The sequence below is a fragment of the Notolepis coatsorum genome (assembly GCF_963971535.1).
Source record: "Notolepis coatsorum genome assembly, chromosome: 5".
Taxonomy (NCBI): domain Eukaryota; kingdom Metazoa; phylum Chordata; class Actinopteri; order Aulopiformes; family Paralepididae; genus Notolepis; species Notolepis coatsorum.
The window spans coordinates 146,186,005-146,211,014 of NC_140169.1; the positions used below are offsets into that span (position 1 = coordinate 146,186,005).

General features: G+C 46.2%; 1 protein-coding gene across 1 annotated transcript in view; it reads right to left on the minus strand.

Moving 5' to 3' along the window:
* Positions 1–25,010, minus strand: part of crip2l (cysteine-rich protein 2-like) — a gene marked incomplete at both ends in the record, with an annotated part of 30,737 nt that overhangs the window by 5,617 nt on the left and 110 nt on the right. The window contains one exon of the mRNA XM_084314481.1: positions 2,855–2,949. Coding sequence (XP_084170607.1) covers positions 2,855–2,949 — 95 coding nt within the window. The remainder of the gene's footprint in view (positions 1–2,854; positions 2,950–25,010) is intronic.

Sequence of the window (25,010 nt, forward strand, 5' to 3'; positions counted from 1 at the left end):
TACCAGATGGCGATCGATAACTGGGAAATCCTTTTTGGGATCCAACCGGCCACAGGTAAGATCTTTTTCACCTAAATTACATGCTGATCAGGCCTTGTTATTTTAGCCAACCAGGCGTTCAGCGAATGTGGCTACTGAGGCTAACGCCGTTATTGGTAATCAATAATCAGAAACGACATCCCCCGCTCCCCCCCCTTTCATGCATTCATGGTGGAACATTATATCGATCATATGCATTTTGATGACAACAGGAAGTGTCTTATTCATGATGACAACAGGAAGTGTCTTATTCATGATGACAACAGGAAGTGTCTTATTCACTGATAACAGGAAGTGTCTTATTCATGATGACAACAGGAAGTGTCTTATTCACTGATGACAACAGGAAGTGTCTTATTCATGATGACAACAGGAAGTGTCTTATTCATGATGACAACAGGAAGTGTCTTATTCATGATGACAACAGGAAGTGTCTTATTCACTGATGACAACAGGAAGTGTCTTATTCATGATGACAACAGGAAGTGTCTTATTCATGATGACAACAGGAAGTGTCTTATTCATGATGACAACAGGAAGTGTCTTAATCATGATGACAACAGGAAGTGTCTTATTCACTGATGACAACAGGAAGTGTCTTATTCATGATGACAACAGGAAGTGTCTTATTCATGATGACAACAGGAAGTGTCTTATTCATGATGACAACAGGAAGTGTCTTAATCATGATGACAACAGGAAGTGTCTTATTCATGTGTTCCCTGCTGTGACACAGAGGGTAAGACAACAACAAAGTAAAATGTCACGACCTGGTGAGGTTTAAATGTCGTGTCTACAGTGTTACATGTAAACGTCTTGGAGCAACACCATGTTGTGCAGATCTACTATTCAAGTTTATTTTGCCGTTTAGTTTATATGCATAAAATGCACACATTGGAATTTGTGAGCTGAGCTTAACGATTCAAAAACAAAGAGGTGAAACGCTGCAGTAGAAGAAGAAAAGACAGCAGGGTTCCACTGGACTGGTTTCTCCCTGAAGTCCTCAGTCCAACTCTGTCCACTGGACTGGTTTCTCCCTGAAGTCCTCAGTCCAACTCTGTCAGCAGGGTTCCACTGGACTGGTTTCTCCCTGTAGTCCTCAGTCCAACTCTGTCCACTGGACTGGTTTCTCCCTGTAGTCCTCAGTCCAACTCTGTCCACTGGACTGGTTTCTCCCTGTAGTCCTCAGTCCAACTCTGTCCACTGGACTGGTTTCTCCCTGTAGTCCTCAGTCCAACACTGACCCTTCAGTCCAACACTGTCCCTCAGTCCAACACTGTCCCTCAGTCCAACACTGTCCTTCAGTCCAACACTGACCCCTCAGTCCAACACTGACCCCTCAGTCCAACACTGACCCTTCAGTCCAACACTGTCCCTCAGTCCAACACTGTCCCTCAGTCCAACACTGTCCCTCAGTCCAACACTGTCCCTCAGTCCAACACTGTCCCTCAGTCCAACACTGACCCCTCAGTCCAACTCTGTCCCTCAGTCCAACACTGTCCCTCAGTCCAACACTGTCCCTCAGTCCAACACTGTCCCTCAGTCCAACACTGTCCCTCAGTCCAACACTGTCCCTCAGTCCAACACTGTCCCTCAGTCCAACACTGACCCCTCAGTCCAACACTGACCCCTCAGTCCAACACTGTCCCTCAGTCCAACACTGACCCCTCAGTCCAACACTGTCCCTCAGTCCAACACTGACCCCTCAGTCCAACTCTGTCCCTCAGTCCAACTCTGTCCCTCAGTCCAACACTGTCCCTCAGTCCAACACTGACCCTCAGTCCAACACTGACCCCTCAGTCCAACACTGACCCCTCAGTCCAACACTGACCCCTCAGTCCAACACTGTCCCTCAGTCCAACACTGACCCCTCAGTCCAACTCTGTCCCTCAGTCCCAGCTCTGCCCCTCAGTCCAACACTGTCCCTCAGTCCAACACTGTCCCTCAGTCCAACACTGTCCCTCAGTCCAACACTGACCCCTCAGTCCAACACTGACCCCTCAGTCCAACACTGTCCCTCAGTCCAACACTGACCCTCAGTCCAACACTGACCCCTCAGTCCAACACTGACCCTCAGTCCAACACTGACCCCTCAGTCCAACACTGTCCCTCAGTCCAACACTGACCCCTCAGTCCAACTCTGTCCCTCAGTCCAACTCTGTCCCTCTGTCCAACACTGTCCCTCAGTCCAACACTGACCCCTCTGTCCAACTCTGTCCCTCAGTCCAACTCTGTCCCTCTGTCCAACACTGTCCCTCAGTCCAACTCTGTCCCTCTGTCCAACACTGTCCCTCAGTCCAACACTGACCCCTCTGTCCAACACTGTCCCTCAGTCCAACACTGACCCCTCAGTCCAACACTGTCCCTCAGTCCAACACTGTCCCTCAGTCCAACACTGACCCCTCAGTCCAACACTGACCCCTCAGTCCAACACTGACCCTCAGTCCAACTCTGTCCCTCTGTCCAACACTGTCCCTCAGTCCAACACTGACCCCTCTGTCCAACTCTGTCCCTCAGTCCAACACTGTCCCTCAGTCCAACACTGTCCCTCAGTCCAACACTGACCCCTCAGTCCAACACTGTCCCTCAGTCCAACACTGACCCCTCAGTCCAACACTGACCCCTCTGTCCAACACTGACCCCTCTGTCCAACACTGACCCCTCAGTCCAACACTGACCCCTCAGTCCAACACTGTCCCTCAGTCCAACACTGACCCCTCTGTCCAACACTGCCCCTCAGTCCAACACTGACCCCTCAGTCCAACACTGACCCCTCAGTCCAACACTGACCCCTCTGTCCCAGCTCTGCCCCTACCTCTGCATGTCCCCCTGGGTTCAGGGTCTTGTTACAGCGCTCGCACTTCAAACAGAACTTGTGCCAGTCTTTCCCCAAGGAGGACACCTTCTCCGCTGTGAGAGAGAGAGAGAGAGAGAGAGAGAGAGAGAGAGAGAGAATGAAAGGGAGAGAGTGTGAGAGAGAGGGGATAGAGAGAGAGAGTGAAAGAGAAAGAGGGAGAGAATAAAAGAGGGAGAGAGAGAGCGAGAGAACTTTTTATAAATGGGATAGAGGCGAACCCATATTTCACAAGGGAGGAACTATAAAGATTTGTTTCAATACAAAAACACTGTATATATATATAAACAATATACAAATACAACATAAACATCTTAATATCCATCCCTATGAGCATAACATGTACGAGAGAGAGAGAGAGAGAGAGAGAGAGAGAGAGAGAGAGAGAGAGAGAGAGAGAGAGAGAGAGAGAGAGAGAGAGAGAGAGAGAGAGAGAGAGAGCGCTCAAGGCCAGGTGCATCGACTGTGTATTTAAGACCCAGCGTTTTGAACATTCAGAGCATTCAGAGAACAGTGATTATTTAATAGTCAGAAGCCGTACAGGTTTGGATTGTGTGTGAGTTGAAGAACACTTGTGTCTGAGGTGAAGAACACTTGTGTCTCCATCAAAGAGCCGCAGTAGAGCTATAGTCCCTGTAGCAGGGATTTTCCAGCTGGGTTCTCATTCTCTGGCAGAGCAGAAGATTCTCTTTTATGTTCATGATATATTGATTTGCCCTTTAATGCTGCTGATTCCTCTCTCTCTCTCTCTCTCTCTCTCTCTCTCTCTCTCTCTCTCGATCTCGACGGCGATCCCATCCATTTTTCTGGCAAATGCACGTTCGCTGGAGAACAAGATGGATGATTCACGGGCGAGGGTTCGATTCCAGCGAGAGGTGAGAGACTGTAACATCATGTGCTTCACGGAGACATGGCTGAAACCAGCGACTCCGGATCACCGCGTCTCTCCTTCGGACTCCTTCACCGTCTTCCGAGCGGACCGTGCAGAAGCCTCCGGGAAGAGCGTTGGCGGGGGTGTCTGTCTCCTCACGAACAAAGGCTGGGTAAGCCCAAAGGAGATTAAGATACTCTCCAGTCAGGGAACAAAATAAACGTTTTGACTTACCAGCCAAGGTGGCTGGTAGATTTAAAAAACTACCAGCCAGGCAGATTTTTTTACCAGCCAAAAATGATAAATAGCTTTTTAGTATATCGCAATCATTATTATTACTATTTATTACATGGCGTTTTCACATTCGCCGAAATGCTTGCTTGTGATTGGTCAACAGCCCCCCGACTGCGGTCATTATTTTTCGATAATGACCGCAGATTTTTCAATAATGACCGCAGAGCGCAGCTGTTGGCAATCAAGCCCACTGACACACACTGCTGCCGGCGATGACAGGGGGCGGAGCGCCGAGCGGAGCCCGAACACAGCGGAGCCAGAACAGAGCTGCTGCCCGCGCGATAATAATAATCACTTTATTTGGGCTGACAGAGCCACAGAACAACTGCGATTTGTCAAATGAATTAGGTATATTGTTAGTAAGTTAGCCATGTAATAAGCGGGATAATGTATAGCCTACTCAGTCATTGTCGCAAAATAATTGACCTTCACTCCGTTTAAAACACCTCGGCGCGGCGCCTCGGTATTTTAAACTCCGTGTCGGTCAATTATTTTGCGACAATGACCTCCTAGCCATACATTATCCCTTACATAATACTCTCATATGTCCATATGGCTCCCAATTTTTTTACAAGCCAGAGTGGCTGAGTAGCCTCTGTAATTTACCAGCCAAAGAGGAAATCTACACGCCATTGGCGCTTGGCGGGTGTTAATTTTGTTCCCTGTCTCCAGTTCATGCTCCCCGGACCTGGAACATCTGGCCATTCAATGACGCCCGTTTCATCTCCCCTGAGAATTCACCGCCATCATCATGACTGCGGTGTACATCCCTCCCCAAGCGAACACCGTCAGGGCCCTGGCGGAGCTACAGGGGCAGCTCAACATCCACCAGATCAGGGCGGCTAGATGGTGTAGTGGGCAAGGCGCTCGCCACCAACGCTGGAGACGCTGGGTTCGAGCTTGGCTGGTCGCTCATACTAACACAATTGGCAGTGTTAGGGGTGGGAAAGCTGGTGGGTGGGTCCTGGGCGTTGTGGACAGCGACCCCTACAGTTCGGTCGGGGCGCCTGCTCAGCAAGGGAAGGATCTGGAGAGAGGTAGTGCGACCTTCCACACGTTACACTCTCCCAGTGAGAATCTGCGCTGCCAGGCTGGCTGCCGGCTGGCTGCACATGCGTCGGAGGAAAGCATGTGACAGTCTCCGGCCTCCCGGACCAACAGTAGGGGGGGTGCGCAACAACCAGGAAGGGGGTTGGGAATTGGCATAACGACTAACAGTGGGATGGGAGAAAAATCGGAAAAAAGGAGGGGGAAAAAAGATAATAAAAAATAAAAAAATTAAAAATAAAAATACATCCACCAGATCAAGCACCCGGACGCAGCCATGATCGTAGCCGGCGATTTCAACCAGGCGAATCTGAAGAAAGTGATGCCATCCTTTTTTCAGCACATCGCCTGCTCCACCAGGAGAGGAAACACGCTGGATCATTGCTACACCCCGTTCAGAGCCGGCTATAAAGCGGTACCGGCTCCGCCATTAGCGGAGGCTACAAGCACGTCCGATCATGACTCCATTTTCCTATTTCCGGGCTACAGGCAGAGATCACGTGACGCCGTCGTGTCACGTGAGGTAAAGAGATGGTCCGACCAATCAGAGGCCACGCTTCAGGACGCTCTAGAGGACGTAGACTGGGGAATGTTCCAGGGATTTCGCAGATACTGTTGATAGCTTCATAGCAACCTTAGCTGATAGTATCGTCCCCACAAAAAAGGCGAGGGTGTTCCCGAACCAGAAACCGTGGGTGGACAGTACTATCAGAGCAGCTCTGAAAACTCGCACCACTGCTTACAACCTGGGCAGAGAGACAGGAAATATGGAGGAGTACAAGGCAACAGTCTATACTCTGCGCAAGGCTGTTAAACTTGCTAAGAGGACGTATGCTGACAAGATGGAGGCACAAATGGCACAGAATGACACAAGAGGCTTATGGCGGGGACTGCGGACGATAACTGACTACAAAGTCAGCGCCCCCTCAATGGGGAGCGACGACGCCTCTCTCGCGGACAAACTCAACTCTTTCTACGCACGGTTTGGTGCAAACAGTGGCGACGCTAGCTCACCGGCTAGTGACGTCACCGACGCGCCAGCTGTGGAGGGGGGGGGCATCCGCGAGGGGCCGGGGACGCTCTCTCATTGACGGAACACAGTGTGAGAAGAGCATTTATGCAGGTGAACACCAGGAAGGCGGCTGGCCCAGATGGAATAACAGGACGTGTGCTAACCAGCTAGCCCCTGTGTTCACCACCATATTTAATCTATCCCTGGCGGAATCCGTGGTACCTGCCTGCTTCAAGGTGTCTACTATTATCCCGGTACCAAAGAAATCCTCCCCAACAGGTCTCAATGACTACAGACCGGTGGCACTCACCTCTGTGGCCATGAAATGTTTTGAGAGGCTGGTTAAGGATCACATTTGTGCCTCCCTCCCCAGATATGGACCCTATGCAATTTGCATACAGGCCAAACAGGTCCACTGATGATGCGGTCTCCCAAGTACTGCACAGCACCCTCTCTCACCTGGACCGCCAGAAGGGGGGCTATGTGAGACTGTTGTTCATTGACTACAGCTCAGCGTTCAACACCATAGTCCCCACCAGACTGGTGGACAAGCTGATCGAGCTGGGTCTGAGCTCCACTCTGAGCGCCTGGGTACTGGACTTTCTGAGTGAAAGGCCCCAGGCGGTCAGGGTGGGGGGTCAGACCTCCAACACCATCACCCTGAGCATCGGGTCCCCCCAGGGCTGTGTTCTGAGCCCCCTGCTGTATTCACTATACACACATGACTGTGTGGCCAAGTTCAGCTCCAACTCCATAGTGAAGTTTGCGGACGACACAGTGGTGGTGGGGCTGATCTCGGACAACGACAAGAAGGCCTACCGGGAGGAGGTTGAGGTACTGGAACGCTGGTGCCAGGACAACAGCCTGCTCCTGAACATTGGTAAAACCAAGGAGCTGATCGTGGATTATAGGAGAGGACAGCAGGAGACACACACCACTGAGGATAAACGGGGCTACCGTGGACAGGGTGAGCAGCTTCAAGTACCTGGGGGTCCACATCTCAGAGGATCTGACATGGACAACACACATAGACTCAGTCGTAAAAAAGGCGAAGCAGCGCCTCTACCACCTGAGACAGTTAAGGAAGTTCAGAGTATCTGGGAAGATACTCCAGTCCTTCTACTCCGGAGCTGTAGAGAGCATCTTGACTGGAAACATCACTGTCTGGTATGGAAACAGCACGGCACAGGACAAGAAGGCCCTACAGAGAGTGGTGCGCTCAGCCGAGCGTATCACGGGTATTGCACTACCACCCCTGCAGGTCCTATATAACAAGAGGTGCAAATCCAGAGCCTGCAGAATAATGAAAGACCCTCACCACCCCAACAACAGCCTGTTCAAGCTGCTGCGGTCAGGCAAACACCTGCGAACACCAGCTGCTAGGACAGAGAGACTTCGGCTCAGCTTCTTCCCCCAGGCCATCAGAGCCTTGAACACTGAACTCTCCACACACAAGCACTCATGAGCACACACACAACACACACACTGTACACGCTCACACACTAGCAGCCACTTTAACATGAGCACACACACTCTCATGCTGCACACGCTCACACTTATGGTCACTTTACAAAAGGAAAGGTCACTTTAAAAATAGTATAGTATAACTTGAGATTGCATAATATAGCATTGTATAGCAGTGTACATAAAGACCCAGTGCCTCATCCGTAGCTAACAGTGTATTGCACTATCACAGGACCTAGCATGTCCTACCATGCTCTGTAAAAACTCATGTACATATACCGATATGCCCTACTTTGATTACTTGTATTATTGCACAATGTCGTTCTATTGGATTCTTATTATATTATTATTATTGTATTATGCACAATCGTTGCGGGCAAGACCCCCCGCATTTCACTGTATACTAGACTTGACTTGACTTCTCTCTCTCTCTCCCCTGCTGTACAGGTCTCAGTCATATTGCATGAGTCACTGCTGTAATTCAAAAACCTAAAATCTCGACGCCTGCGCTCTCCCTCCCTCTGTCTGTGTGTTTAATCTGTCATTTACCATCAGAGACCATAAACACACACACACACACACACACACACACACACACACACACACACACACCTACACACACTTCACACACCCACATGCATGCACGTGTACACACACACACACAAACACACTTCACACCCACATGCATGTGTGGGTGGAGGGCACTGCTCGCCTGACCCCCCCCCCCCCCCCCCCCCCCCCCCTGCCCGCCACATCCCTGGCTGATGTGGAGACAGATTCCATATAGAGCGAATGGCATTTCAGATGAGAAGCTGCGGACGGATATAGAATGTGGGCTTCATTCAAGCTATTCAAACGGTTGGTCACTGACCACTCCTGCATGGAAAGTATGATATAGACCCAGAGACGCGACGCTGGACACAATGGAAGGCTCACTTAGCCACTTATCTGTAACCTCTATTAGGTATGTCCCAGAATATCCCAGCAGCCAGGGGCACATGGCCCCCGGCACGCCCAGATATCCGTCCTCTTTCCATTGGTCGACCGGGCTTTTCTCTTTTTTCTCTCTAGGAAGCAGCTGTGGCCTTACTTTTACTCCACTACGTTTATCTGAACCCATCAGTTACTAGTTACTTTGAAGAAAAGGATTCCGCATAGAAAACGTACCAGTTAGGGTACCTTGTGTTTATACCGTATACTTTTACCCTTACTCATAGTATATATATATATTCCGATTAAAATTCTTTATTGCCTATATTTATTGCAACATATAATATAACCGATAGGGCATACAGACCCTCATCTGCACCTTTGTTTACACTGTTTATTCTTTCTCATAATTTTATATTCAGAGTCAATCATATTGTTTACACTGTTTATTCTTTTTCGTATTTTTATATTCAGAGTCGATCATATTGTTTACACTGTTTATTCTTTCTCGTATTTTTATATGCAGATCTAATTTTATTACCTATATTAATGTCGTTCTACTATTACCCCTAACCCATACAGTGGCTCAGGAGGTAGACCGATCATCACCTGGTCATCTGGTAACTGGAAGGTTCCCGGTTCGATTCCAGCTCCTCCCGGCAGCGTGCCGAAGTGTCCTTGAGCAAGACACTTAACCCCTAACCGCTCCCGATGAGCAGGTCGGCACCTCGCGTGGTTGCATCATCTGCTGTCGGTGTGTGAATGTGTGAGTGAATGGGTGAATTTGAGGTATGAAATTGTAAAGCGCTTTGTATAAAAGCTGTTATATAAATGCAGTCCATGTACCTGCCCCCCCCCCCCCCCCCCATGTTGCTATGATGCCCAAATGTCCCTTATCTTATCTTATCTTCATGCATATTTCCCCTTGCCCCTCTCTCTCTATCTCTCTCTCTTTTTCTCTCTTTCTCTCTCACACGCACACATTACACAGACAATACGTTCATCACAGTGAATAATTAAGGATGATGGACAGGTGTTTTGTTGGGGGGGGGGGGGGTCTTAATTACATATATCTATTATATTGCTAATAACACAAGACTGACGGTATGGAAGGAACAAACAGCACGATGGAAATGTCACACAGGGTGGTTTCCACAGCGATTATGCAGTGACCCATATTGAAATGAGAGAGGGGGGGGGGGGCGCCGTGGGCATATGGGGGAGCATCAAAGAAAGGAGGGGGGAGGGGGGAGGAGGGGTTACGTAACGAACATCAAACATGTTCATTCCTGAGGCACAAAACTAGTTTTATAATGAGATGCAGAGCTCCAGAAAGTAAACATCATGGATGATGATATCAATATATGTATGCAGAGAACAGGGACGTGGTGTGCAGGCAGGGGGTACAGCGGGTAGACACGGACAATTACAGGGGCACATAATCTCACACACATCCAAAGACTCTGAACAGTTTTGCACACATTAAAACCATGACATGATAGATTGACCATGAGATGATGTGATGGAATATCTTATCTCTAGACAGTTTTTTGCGCACAACCGTAAAATGCTAGATTGACCATGAAATGATGTAAAGGAATGTCTTTTCTCATCTTATCTCTAGAGACAGTGTTGCACACATTAAAACCATGGAATGATAGATTGACCATGAAATGATGTAAAGGAATATCTAGACAGTTTTGCACATCATGTGAATTTGGTTTGACAGTTATTGAGAGTAAATTAGTCTGAATGTCAGCAATGTCATCTGGGACATCGACTCCTTGTGTTGTGTTCATTACAGCTCAATGAAATGATAAGGTGGCAGTCCCTGTAAGACATGGTATTGCTATTTATTAATATACATAATTTCATGGTCAATCTACATCATTTCATGGTTTTAATGTGTGCAAGCTGTTTTTGGATGTGTGTGAGATACAAATTGTAATAATATAATATCTCATAATATAGTAAACTGGAAATCAGAGCATCAAGACTTGGAATTTATGATGTCATCAAGTGACACTTTTTGGAGTTGATTCCTTAATAATGAATTAATGACAATTTTTTTGGGCTCATGGAATTTTTGTTTGAACTATTACATCCAAATGAGTTTAATTTAGATGTAGGGTTTATGGCTCTGAATCTGAATCAGAGGCTAGGAGTGTCCTATAGGTCTGAACCAGACACTAGGAGTGTCCTATAGGTCTGAACCAGACACTAGGAGTGTCCTATAGGTCTGAACCAGACACTAGGAGTGTCCTATAGGTCTGAACCAGACACTAGGAGTGTCCTATAGGTCTGAACCAGACACTAGGAGTGTCCTATAGGTCTGAACCAGACACTAGGAGTGTCCTATAGGTCTGAACCAGACACTAGGAGTGTCCTATAGGTCTGAACCAGACACTAGGAGTGTCCTATAGGTCTGAACCAGACACTAGGAGTGTCCTATAGGTCTGAACCAGACACTAGGAGTGTCCTATAGGTCTGAACCAGACACTAGGAGTGTCCTATAGGTCTGAACCAGACACTAGGAGTGTCCTATAGGTCTGAACCAGACACTAGGAGTGTCCTATAGGTCTGAACCAGACACTAGGAGTGTCCTATAGGTCTGAACCAGACACTAGGAGTGTCCTATAGGTCTGAACCAGACACTAGGAGTGTGCTATAGGTCTGAATCAGACACTAGGAGTGTCCTATAGGTCTGAACCAGACACTAGGAGTGTCCTATAGGTCTGAATCAGACACTAGGAGTGTCCTATAGGTCTGAACCAGACACTAGGAGTGTCCTATAGGTCTGAACCAGACACTAGGAGTGTCCTATAGGTCTGAACCAGACACTAGGAGTGTCCTATAGGTCTGAACCAGACACTAGGAGTGTCCTATAGGTCTGAACCAGACACTAGGAGTGTCCTATAGGTCTGAACCAGAGGCTAGGAGTGTCCTATAGGTCTGAACCAGACACTAGGAGTGTCCTATAGGTCTGAACCAGACACTAGGAGTGTCCTATAGGTCTGAACCAGACACTAGGAGTGTCCTATAGGTCTGAACCAGACACTAGGAGTGTCCTATAGGTCTGAACCAGACACTAGGAGTGTCCTATAGGTCTGAACCAGAGGCTAGGAGTGTCCTATAGGTCTGAACCAGACACTAGGAGTGTCCTATAGGTCTGAACCAGACACTAGGAGTGTCCTATAGGTCTGAACCAGAGGCTAGGAGTGTCCTATAGGTCTGAACCAGACACTAGGAGTGTCCTATAGGTCTGAATCAGACACTAGGAGTGTCCTATAGGTCTGAACCAGACACTAGGAGTGTCCTATAGGTCTGAACCAGACACTAGGAGTGTCATATAGGTCTGAACCAGACACTAGGAGTGTCCTATAGGTCTGAACCAGACACTAGGAGTGTCCTATAGGTCTGAACCAGACACTAGGAGTGTCCTATAGGTCTGAACCAGACACTAGGAGTGTCCTATAGGTCTGAACCAGACACTAGGAGTGTCCTATAGGTCTGAATCAGACACTAGGAGTGTCCTATAGGTCTGAATCAGACACTAGGAGTGTCCTATAGGTCTGAACCAGACACTAGGAGTGTCCTATAGGTCTGAATCAGACACTAGGAGTGTCCTATAGGTCTGAACCAGAGGCTAGGAGTGTCCTATAGGTCTGAACCAGACACTAGGAGTGTCCTATAGGTCTGAACCAGACACTAGGAGTGTCCTATAGGTCTGAATCAGACACTAGGAGTGTCCTATAGGTCTGAATCAGACACTAGGAGTGTCCTATAGGTCTGAACCAGACACTAGGAGTGTCCTATAGGTCTGAATCAGAGGCTAGGAGTGTCCTATAGGTCTGAACCAGAAGCTACACAGTAGATTCATGGGTCTAGGAGTCAACTCTTCACCATCTATGAAAAAGCTCCAGGATTTATGACATCATCAAATAAGTCTTGTCTGGTTAAAAGGCCCCGCCCCCCAACACTAAAAACCTGACACCAAGAACGATTGTGTAACTTGTCAGAAATCAAAGCAAAGTAACCTTTTTCCACCCATTTATGGGATTCCTCTTAATTATATCTTGATAATTGTTGTCCAATGACCCAAAACTATAATTGTAGACTCCTTTACATAAGCCTACTGCGAGGGGCAAGTGGACTGGCTTGAGTTAGACGCGTGCTTAAAGAATTCAATGTCCAGAGAGCTCTTATCATTTTCGATATGCCAATCCTTTTATTGACTTATCAACCAAAATATATATACAAAAACTCTTTTTACTAATAACACTGACCGCCGACCTATACGGCACATCTCGAACACGGTCAAAAACTGTATGGCTATTCCCCTTGCGCACCTGGGGCTCGTCACCCACTGATCAGTATATATGGGTAACCACCCCCTGTGGTGGTTGCCATGGTGACTGATAATGCCAAACCTCTGCACCGTGAGTTAAAATAAAACTAAATAAACAGAAGGGCATTTTGGCTCCAACACACCGGCCCCTAATTGAGAATGGCAGGAGGCCAGGAACAATTCAAAATAATATTTACATAATGGAGCCAATAAATGTATACAAAAGAACTCAAAAAACAATTATTTGAATTAGAAGCTTTAAATTGCAGCTTCTTGAAGCAAGCAAAGTTTAGTTACTGGTCTATCCAGTGTGCTCGTTTTTGTCTTCACTCGTGCAGAACGCACCAGTCCTTTCCTGTCAGGATAGGTCTCCAGGACTCTTCCAAGTAACCAGGAACCACGTGGAGCTGTAGCGTCTGCGATCAATACAATGTCTCCAGGGACAAGACTTCGTCTCTCCTTACTCCACCTCTGCCGCTCCTGTAGCAAAGGTAAGTATTCTCTCAGCCAGCGTTTCCAAAAAAGGTCTGAGATGTATTGGACTTGTCTCCATCTCCTTTTGAGGTAGAGGTCAGACTTCTCAAACAATCCAGGTGGCAAGATTGGAATTCTTTTCATTGTGAGAATGTGATTGGGAGTGAGAGCTTCCAGATCGTTGGGATCTCCAGACAACTTAGTTATGGGGCGATCATTAAGAATGGCTTCGACTTCACACAGCACTGTATGAAATCCTTCGTCATTCAAGGTTTGCTGGTGTAGAACTGATGTTAGTATTCGTCTAATCATCCGTATGATGCGCTCCCATGCACCTCCATGATGAGAAGCTGTTGGTGGGTTGAAGCTCCACTGAATTCCTTCTTCCAGAAAAGCTGATTGTATTTTGCTGTGGTTTAAAGCAGCGAGAGCTTCCCTCAACTCTCTTTTAGCACCAACAAAATTGGTTCCATTGTCCGATCTTAAATGAGAGATGGGTCCTCTTCTACAAACAAACCTGCGTAGAGCATTTATACAGGAGTCCGTATCCAATGAATAAGCGACTTCCAAATGGACTGCTCTACTTGCCATACAGGTGAAAATGACTCCATAGCGCTTTTCAAAGGAACGTCCCCTCTTGACCTCAATCGGGCCGAAATAATCAACTCCAACATTGGTAAATGGAGGAAGATCAGCAACGATTCGCTCTAGAGGCAAGTCTGACATCTTCTGCTCACCCAACTTTCCTCTATGGCGTTTGCAGAAGACAGTCAGACAGGACCTTTCTTGTTGCTGCATTGGCACTAGTGATCCAATATTTTCGGCGCAATCTGGAGAGAACATGGTTTCTCCCACCATGACCCATCTGTTCGTGGATGTGCTTTAGTATGAGAGTCGATACATGGAGGTCTTTCGAGAGGATAACAGGATGTTTAGATTCCTCAGACATTGCTGCCCTACTCAACCTCCCTCCAACTCTAAGCAAGCCATCCTCCAGAATGGGGTCCAGTTTATAGATGGGACTGTCTTTCTTTACTTCACCCTTTCCAGATGTCAACACAGCAAGTTCATCAGGGAACCTTTGCTGTTGAGTGAAGCGAATGATGGCAGACTCAGCTGTAGAAAGATCATCTGGTGTTAAGTTCTGGTTTCCCAATGCAGCTCTACTTTGTTGCATTTCCTGTTCCACTTTGTCTGCATCTTCATGACTCAGTTGGCTTCTTTTACGACTCATCTCCAATAGTCTTTCGTAATTTCAGGATCCAAGCAACGGACCTTTTCAACCTTTTCCAGTCAGAAAAGTAGGTGATCAGTTGGTGTGTGGCACTTGGTGCATCGACAATTACTGCGTTGATGGCGAGATCCTTTTTGACCTCAGGGTCATCAGCAGCAATGTTGTACTCCAAGATACTATCTGGCCACTCTTCCTCTGGTTTCCAAAGAAACTCAGGGCCTTCAATCCAACTTCTGTTGGTCAGCAAATCATCCACCGTAACTCCCCTTGAGGCTTTGTCAGCAGGGTTCTGAGTGGTATGAATGTACCTCCACTGCGTGACTTCAGATGTTCTTCGGATGGTAGAAATCCTATTTGCCACAAAGGTGTGAAATCTCTTGTCTTCATTTCTGATGTACTTTAAAACTGAAGTACTGTCAGTCCAGAAACAAGATTTCTCAAGGCAAAGCTGAATTTCGCCTCTGAGCATGGTGTCCACACGAACAGCAAGAACAGCTGCAGTGAGTTCCAAGCGTGGAATGGTGACTTGCTTTAGTGGGCAAACTCTGGCTTTACCTAACAGAAAAGAGACATGACACCTGTTGCTGTTGTTCCATATCTTCAGATAGGTCACAGTGCCATATCCACTTTCGCTGGCATCAGAGAAGTGATGTAGTTGACCACGAATGGTTTCTCCAAAATCTGCCGGCTTGAGGCATCTTTCAACTTTGAATGCCATCACTCTTTCCAGGTCTCTCAACCATTTCGTCCACTGCTGTTGGAGAATTGGGTGAATTTGATCATCCCATCCATAGTTCCTCCTACACATATCTTGCAGTATGAGCTTGGCTGGAAGTGTGAGTGGGGCAAGAAATCCTAAAGGATCATAGATTGAGCTGACCATCGATAGAATCCCACGTCGAGTATGAGGCTGTTCTTTGAGTGCCAACTTGAACTTAAAAGTGTCTGTATCAACACACCAATGAAGTCAAAGGGCCCTCTCCACTGGCAGTTGGTCTCTGTCGAGATCCAAGTCAAGCAAATTCTTGGATCGGTCTTCCTCTGGGATGGATAGCAGCACTCCACGGTTATTGCTAATCCATTTTGTCAAATGGAAGCCTCCTTTTTGACAAACATCTGTCAAATCCTTGACCATTTTAACAGCCTCCTCTTCTGATGGCAAGCTCTTAAGACAGTCATCCATGTAGAAGTTGCTGTTGACCGTGTCAAGTACCTCAGCAGGGAAACTGTTGTGGTTATCTTCTGCTGTCTTTCGGAGGGCATGACAAGCACAGCTAGGAGAAGACACTGCCCCAAAGAGATGCACAGTCATCCTATATTCTACCAGTTCTTGGGATACGTCGCCGTCAGGCCACCACAAGAACCGAAGAAAATCTCTGTCTTTCTGTGCCACATTGACCTGATGGAACATCGCTTTAACATCAGTCATTAAGGCTACAGGTTCTTGCCGGAAACGTGTGAGGACTCCTAACAAGGTGCTGGTGAGGTAAGGGCCTTGTAGAAGCTCCTTATTGAGAGATTTTCCTCTATACTCTGCTCCACAGTCAAATACGACACGCAGATTGCCCTTCCTGGGATGGTACACTCCATGGTGTGGAATGTACCACACTTTTCCATCACACCGTTCCACTTGATGTTCAGGAACACGTTCAGCATATCCTTTACTGATTACGTCGTCGAGAAAGTTGGTGTATTCTCGGTGGAACTTCTCATCTCTCCCAAACTTCCTTTTCAGTCCAAGGATGCGTTGCCTAGCAACAAACTGATTGTTTGGCAGAGACACTTCTTTCCTTTTAAAGGGAAGCTCCAAGGTGTAATGTCCATCTTGCAGTTTGCATGAATCAGTCATGATTTCCATGAACTTCATATCATCCCTCGACATTTCCTCTTTGTCTTCTGATGACCTTTCATTAAAATCATGGTTGTACTGATTGTTCAGCAACTCCTCCAGATTTGTTATAGAGATCCTATTAACAATAGCAGCGGGGTTGACATTCTCACTCCGCTGCTCACTGTAGCCTGATAGGGGACCATTAACGACCCACCCCAATAGGGTCTTAATGGCATATGGCCCATTGCCATGACTATTCACAATTTCCCAAGGTTCAAGCAATTTGGAGGCATTGGTACCTATCAATAACTCCACATCAGCTTGAATCAGAGGAAGGGCAACCCCATCTAAGTATGGCCACTTAGCCAACTCCTCTTGGCTAATGATGTTACTCGTGGTTACAGGCATCCTCTTCTGGGTGTAGACCTTGGGCAGGTCATAGAACTGCCTCCCAGTGAGGCTGGAGATCTCCAAGTCTGTCAGTATGTAGCTGGACACAGATGCCTTTGGACCCATGGTATGTAAGCTGATTTGTGTTTTCCTTCCTGTAAGGTTCAGCCTTCTCATTAGGGATTCTGAACAAAATGTGTCAGTGCTGCCTGGATCTAAAAATGTATATGTTGTGATGATTTTGTCTCCCTTGCTGGACTTCACCTGTACAGGCAAGATTGACAGAGTCCCATTGCTGCTTCCGGCCCCTGTTTGTCCACATGTTTGCAAAGAGATCTGTGCGTTACTCACCGAAGGTTTCTTTGGCTGGTTTGTGTTGCTTGCTCTCTCCTTCTGATTAATATGAAGAACACTGGGATGGTTTTGGCTGCACACCTTGCAAGTCAAGCGCTTCTCGCAATTCCTGCTAAGATGTCCAATGCGAAGGCAGCCAAAACAGATTCCTTTTTGCCTTATAAAAGTAATCTTGTCCCTGTGTGTCTTCTCCTCCATCTGAGGACATTGATCCAGAGTGTGATTTTTAGAGCAACATACACAAGTGTTGGTGTTGTGAGCAGATTAATTTCTTTGCTTTGCAGGGGTTTCGATGGTAGTAACTGTGGTTGCAAAACTGTCTCCTTTGAATTTGGGTTTAATTTGTGACTTCATTCTGTTCATGTTCATAGGTCTACTTCCTGTACTTGGTGGTGTATTTTGAATGTCTCCGAAGACTGGGTCTGAGACAATCTTTACCTGGCGTTCAATGAATGTGACAATATCCATGAATTGTGGTCTGCGATGGTGTTTTTCCATTATCGAACATACAGAGACTCTCCAATTCTCTCTGAGCTTGTATGGAAGCTTTGAAATCAATACTTTCATGTTCGCTGGCATATCGAGTTCCCTCATGTACTGGACATTCTCCATAGCATTACAGCACTCCTGAAGGAAAAGAGCATAGGCTTGAAGAGATTTTATGTCTTCAGCCTTCACTAGCGGCCAGTTGAGCATCTTCTCCATGTAAGCTGCTGTGATTTTATATTCATCTCCAAAGTGTTGTTCAAGTAGGTACTTTGCCATATCATAGCCTCTGTCTGGAGCCATGTGTTGACAGCTACGTACAAGCTCTTTAGGCTGACCCCTGGTGTACTTCTCCAAGAAGTACAAACAATCACCTCTGTTTCTCGTGTTCTTCTCCACACAATGAACAAAGGCTCTGACAAAGGTTCTGTACTGCAGAGGATCCCCATCAAAATATGGAATCTCTCTTGGTGGCAGTAAGTGAGTGGTTTGCTGCTCCACTAGCATTGCTGTTATCTCATTTTGCCTTTTTAATAGGTTACATACAACTGAGGTTTCATTGCTTTGGGGTGAAATTACAGTTGGGGTCGTTAGCTGCACAGGAGCTTCCATGTGAGTTGTATTGTCCTGTGCTCCATCCCAAGACACATGTTGTCTTTGTAAAGATGGCGGTTGTGTTTGAATGAGGGTTGGCTGTAACAGCATAGATTGTTGTCTTTGCCAAAATGGGGGCGGTTGAATGGGTGTTGGCTGCACCAAGTGCATAGGTTGTTGTATTTGCCAGGGTGGTGGTTGTTGAATGAGTGCTTGTTGCTGTTGCATAGCTTGTGGTATTTGCCAGGGTGGTGGTTGTTGAATGGGTGCTTGTTGCTGTTGCATAGCTTGTGGTTTCCATAGTGATGGTTGTTGCACATATGATTGCTGTGCAGATGGTTGCTGCAGTTCTGGTGGTTGCATAGACGGTTGCTGTGGTAGTGATGTATATTCTTTTGCATGAGGATTGAGAGTGACTGAGGGTTCCTTTAACCTTGTTCCTTTCCTGTAGTAGGAGTCCATGCCATCGGACTGTGTGAGTGAAAGAGCTTGGTGACTGGGGGATTGAAATACTGCTATTCTTGCGTTGGTAGCTGCCAGTTGTGCATCAAGCTCCATCGTTTCCTTTTTCTTTTTCAGGATCTGTTCCTGCTCTTCCAGAGCGTGTTTATCCTTTTTCAGGATCTGTTCCTTGGCTTCCAGAGCGTGTTTCAGGATCTGTTCCTGCTCTTCCAGAGCGTGTTTATCCTTTTTTAGAATTTGTTCCTGCTCCTCCAGAGCGTGTTTATCCTTTAACGCTGCAGCGCGAATCACAAGTGAAGCTCTATCTGCCTCGGCCTGTAAGCGAGCTGCTGAGGTAGAAGATCTGCTGGACCTGCTGGACCTGCTGGTACCAGACCTTGTGTGACCTTTGTGAGCAGATTTTTTACTTCCCACATTAGAAATGCTGTCATTTGGATTAATTAGATTTTGCACATCCTCCTCATCCTCATTAACACTTTCCACAGGTTGTGTCATTTTTGTCCATGCATTCATGTGATCAATAAAGTCATTGACATTGATCATTTTGGCTTTGAACCAAATGTCATGTTTTCCCCTTTCCTCAGGAGGTACTATTGGCAACAGAGCCTCCTGGTTTGCTTCTGCTTCCTTGCATATGTGGAGATATTGCATAAATGTGCATTGCACCTCCTGTTTGCATCCACTTTGCATTAACCCCAAAATCGTTTTTTGCAAGTTAGAAGCCTTGTTAAATTTAGATTTATGTAATTTATGTAATGTGTCAATTTTATCCAATAGGGCTTTTGGTGTTAATTTGCTCTTGCGGTTTCTGACCTGCTGATCGGTATCAACATTGTGTGTGATTTGACCTGTGTCCACCTTGGACTGTGTTTCAGCCACTGTGGGTGTGGGCTGTGACTTTTCAACCAATGAAGGTTCTTTACAATGAGTTTCAGCCGTGGCTGGCTTTTCAACCATAACGCTGGTCTTTGTTGGATTCTGAACACCTTTATCAGAATTCATATCAGCAATATAAGACCAACAGATTCAATATGAAACGGTACCTTTGGTTAAATCACAATAAACAAACCCACAGTTAATCATCACATGACGTTCTAACCAAACCTTGACACACACACGAACGGGTTGCACAATCATATACCACCAATGCATTGGAATTTTCCCTTTTTATATTTTTCTCAATTGACCCTGTGTGCACACATTTGTTTTTTATATGGCCATATAAGATATACCGGTAGCGCGCTACATACCTGTTCGTTGCGCAGCGCTGTCGGGGCCGTTTGACTTTATTCTTTGAACTTCGAAAAGTCTTCAAACAGCGCTCCTTGTCCGAGCGCTATTCAACATCAAACAGCGCTCTTTGTCCGAGCGCTATTCAATAAACTGCTTGCGCGCAGGACAGCTCCCTGGTCCGTTCCCTCGCCCAAATGGTGCTGGGGCAGGTGATGCCGTCCGCTCCTTGACGGTGGTACCGTGGACAGCTCCCTGGTCCGTTCCCTCGCCCAAATGGTGCTGGGGCAGGTGATGCCGTCCGCTCCTTGACGGTGGTGGGCTGCTCCTCCCGGTCCGTCCGCTCCCCGACGGTGCTGGTGCTGGGCAGCTTGGTCCAGATTGTCCACGTTCCGCGCAATTCCAAGCGAAACGGTGAACCAAAACAGCTGATCACACGTCCCGCTGATCAGCTGTTGAATCTTGAGCGCAGAGCGCGCTGTCTCGCTGATCAGCTGTTTGAATGAATCTTGAGCGCCGAGCGCGATTATCCTCTTCTTCCAATAAGTAACAAAGGCAATTGTCCATTTCAAACGAAGAGCCTTAGTTTTTGACTAATGTAGACTCCTTTACATAAGCCTACCGCGAGGGGCAAGTGGACTGGCTTGAGTTAGACGCGTGCTTAAAGAATTCAATGTCCAGAGAGCTCTTATCATTTTCGATATGCCAATCCTTTTATTGACTTATCAACCAAAATATATATACAAAAACTCTTTTTACTAATAACACTGACCGCCGACCTATACGGCACATCTCGAACACGGTCAAAAACTGTATGGCTATTCCCCTTGCGCACCTGGGGCTCGTCACCCACTGATCAGTATATATGGGTAACCACCCCCTGTGGTGGTTGCCATGGTGACTGATAATGCCAAACCTCTGCACCGTGAGTTAAAATAAAACTAAATAAACAGAAGGGCATTTTGGCTCCAACAATAATGGTCTCTATACTATTTAGTAAAGGTAATGGATTGGAACTCAGCCTCGGCCCGGGCCTAAAGGGGCACTTCACCAAAAAAAAAAAACACTGATTTATTTTGCACATAATCTCACATATCCCAAGGCTTTGAACAGTTTTGCACACATTCATTTAGTTTGACAGAGAGCTGGGGAGTTACTGAGTTTGAATGTCCTCCCGTGATGTCACACCATTCTGATTGACAAGCTAAAAGCAATTGGTTTTGATAGTCTATCAGTGAGCTGGATACAATCCTACCTGGAGAGGAGAGAACAGATGGTGGAGGTAAACGGTACTCTATCCCCCCCCCCTCACAGTGAGCTGTGGTGTTCCACAAGGAAGCATACTAGGACCGCTACTATTCCTAATTTATGCAAATGACATGTCGTCAGCTTGTGACTGCAACTTGTTCCTGTTTGCGTACGACTCAGCCCTGCTGGTCTCTGACAAGAACAAGTTACAGGTTGAAAAAACCCTCAGCTCAGAACTAGGCAAAATCTGCATATGGCTCGCCGACAACAAACTATCATTACACATGGGCAAAACAGAGTCCATTCTCTTCGGTTCAAATAACAAACTCAGCAAGACCGACGGCTTCTCGGTTACAGTGGGTGACAATATTGTCACAAGGAAAGATGAAATTACCTACCTGGGTTCCATCCTAGAGGCTAATCTTTCCTGTGACAAAATGGCATCCAATGTAATAAAAAAAGTCAACGAACAAACTCGATTCTTGTACCGGATCTCCTCTCTTGGTAAACAAGAATACCCTGAAGACTCTAGCAGGAGCACTCATTCAAGGGTACTACAACTATGCTTGCACCTCATGGTACCAAAGCACCTCAAAGGCACTAAAAAACAAATTACAAACATCTCAAAACAAGCTAGTCAGACTACTGCTTGACCTGACTCCTAGAACCCACCTCACCCCTGCCCACTTTGACAACCTAGGATGGCTTAGAGTAGACGACAGAGTACAGCAACTTGCAATGGGCCTGGTCTACAAGATACACTACGCGACCAAGGTACCCATGTACATGTCAAAATACTTCCCAAAGGTCAGTGAATACCACAATCACAACACCAGAGGGAGCTCCACAAATCATGTTAAACCCAGATTCGGCTCAAACAAGGGACTAAACACGTTTCGCAATTATGCCACATCAAAGTGGAACGCCCTACCCAAAGCTGTAAAGGAATGTAAATCACTACCCACTTTCAAAAACACTCAAAAAACACCTACGGGAGACTGCAATTAGAAACTGGCCCCTACAAATGTCCTAACCCAGTTGTACAGTAAATGACCAAGTATGGCTTTGTCAGTATTCCAATGTACAGTGTACAGTGTCCCCCCCCCCCACCTCCAATGTACAGCCCCCACCCACCCACCCAACCCCACCCCACCCACCCAACCTCCTCCAATGTACAGTTTCTACGTCAAATGCATATACACTCTTTTTCTGGACACTTTTGTATCACAAACAGTACTGTATTTGCAAATCTGATATGTCATAAATGTATAGATGTAGCAGTACTGTCTATCTGTATGTCATGTATGTCATATATGTTATGATGAATTGAAAATGGGGGACCCTGATGTAAACAAGACGAAAGTCTTTCTCTGGTCTGCATCCCCTTAACAATTGTATGTATTGAGCTGTACTGTACTGTACCCATTCTGCAATCTGTTAATACACTTTTCAATCAATCAATCAAACCAGAGGACACTGAAACCTTGTGTTGCCTTAATTACAGCTCAATGAAATTATGTAGATTAAATAATAGGGAGAGACAGGGATTGCGATAGGGATTGCTATTTTTTCACCTATACATAATTTAATTGAAATGTAATTAACACAACACAAGGAGTCAGTGTCCTCTGATGACATCACGGGAGGAGATATTCAAACTAAAGGAATGTGTGCAAAACAGATTAGAGCCTTATAGAAGACGTATGTGTGAGATTATGTGCAAAACAAATCAGTGTTGTTTTTCGGGGAAGTGCCCCTTTAAGGAGGGACTAATTCATATTCAGCTACTGAACCTGAGCGTCACAGTATTATTACATTATTCTATTTTAGGGTGGATTTACCCTTTATATTGATCTATCCTATCAACATTTGGGGTCTTAAATAGGCCGTTTGGGGCCTAATTAGAATGACTATGCATTTCCATTAACAAGTGAAGCATTGCCAAGCACTCTGACCTTTCACTCTGTCACATGTTGTCTAGCCACGAATGTAAAAGTAAACCATAGCAGGCAGGCCTTCTGCCGTCTCCCAATATTGTACTGTAGCTTGGACAAGTGAAAACACAAGAGAGTGGGGAAGATGTATATTATTGTCCAGAATGAATTGTGACCAAAGTAAGCAGACTATTATAGCCACTTAGCCAGTTTATCAAGTACCAATGCTCAAAAGAGAATAACGTGTTGAATTTACTGCACAGTCACAGGACCTATGGGTAACAGTACTGTATATTTGAATATCGTATATGTCACAAATGTAACAGTACTACTAAATACCTGTATGTCATGTATGTCCCTATGCCATAAATGTCATGTATGTTGTCGTGTATGTCATAAATGTCACTGAATTGAAAATTGGGGACCCTGATGGAAACAAGACAAACGTCTTTCTCAGGTCTGCATCCCCTTAACAATTGTGTGTATATTAAGCCGTACTGTATTGTACCCATTCTGCAATCTGTTAAATAAAGTTTTCATTCATTCATTCATTCATTCATTCATTCATTCATTCATTCATTCATTCATTCATTCATTCATTCATGCAGGGTGGGGTCTGTGTTCTTTGGGGCGCGGCCGACTCCTTCGGGGGGGGGGAGCTGTCCATGCCAATCTAGTGCTGAAATCGAAGTCCTATTGTTGTCTAAAGTGGAGAGGGGAGGGGAGGGCGGGGGGCACACTCGACCCGCACAATGTATGTACTTGGGATGAATTATTTATCTCCGCATGCGGCGAATGTTTCATTTGAAAGGAATCACCGGATAGTCGTGGACTTAAGTCTGTCTCTATATCCTTTCAAATAAAAGGCAATAGCACTAATATGATTAGGACTTTAGGAGGACCACAAATTGCTTTTTAATCCTATGGACGACCCCGGTGTCCAGTAACAATACGAGAGTATGTCCTCATCATAACTAACCGGCACGTTAGGCCTGTTAGAGGCTCGCTATAAGCTCATCCAAAGATAGTTAGCGGCCGACCGGTCTCTGCTAGCCGGGATCACATTCACCATTCTGCTAGCCCCTTTCGTGACTGTGATGCACCGAGTGAATCCACAGTCACTTGCTCCTGAATAGGAAACCAACCTAGATTTACCATGAAGGACTGGTTCTGCCCGAACTGTTCGTTAGACAAGTATCACAGAGACATGTCAAAGGTACTCAAAGCTGCACGGGGGTTTCGGACAGAGATACGGGATGGTTTGAAAGCTCTGCGTTGCTAATAAACATTTTAAATAATTTTTATAAACTGCTCGAAACGGCATTATTTCCGGCGTTGGGTGCCATGGTGTGTGATCACAGCGCAGGCGCACCAGGCAGCCAACGCCGGAAATAATGCCGTTTTGAGCAGTTTATAAAATATATTTAAAATGTTTATTAGCAACGCAGAGCTTTCAAACCATCCCGTATCTCTGTTCGAAACCCTCGTGTAACTGTGAGCACCTTTGACATTTCTCTGTGATTCTTGTATAACGAACGGTTCGGGCAGAACCAGTCCTTCGTGGTAAATCTAGGTTGGTTTCCTATTGAGGAGCAAGTGACTGTGGATTCACTCGGTGCATCACAGTCACGAAAGGGGCTAGTGCTAGCATTCTGGATAACTCGAAATCTTGACCAGGGCGCAATCAATGGAATAAACCTTTTAGGATTTGGTCAGGGTGGTGTGGTGTTCAGCTTAGCCCAGCCTTTGCCCAATTCTTAAAGAGGAGCAGGTTCTGAATCTGTGTATACAAGGAATGAAAGGTCATGCATAAACGTGATTATGAATTGCATTGTTATACAATAGCTCTATTTCAACTGAATACAGCCTCCACTATCAGACTTAAAAACACATAAAGCAGCAATAAAATATCAG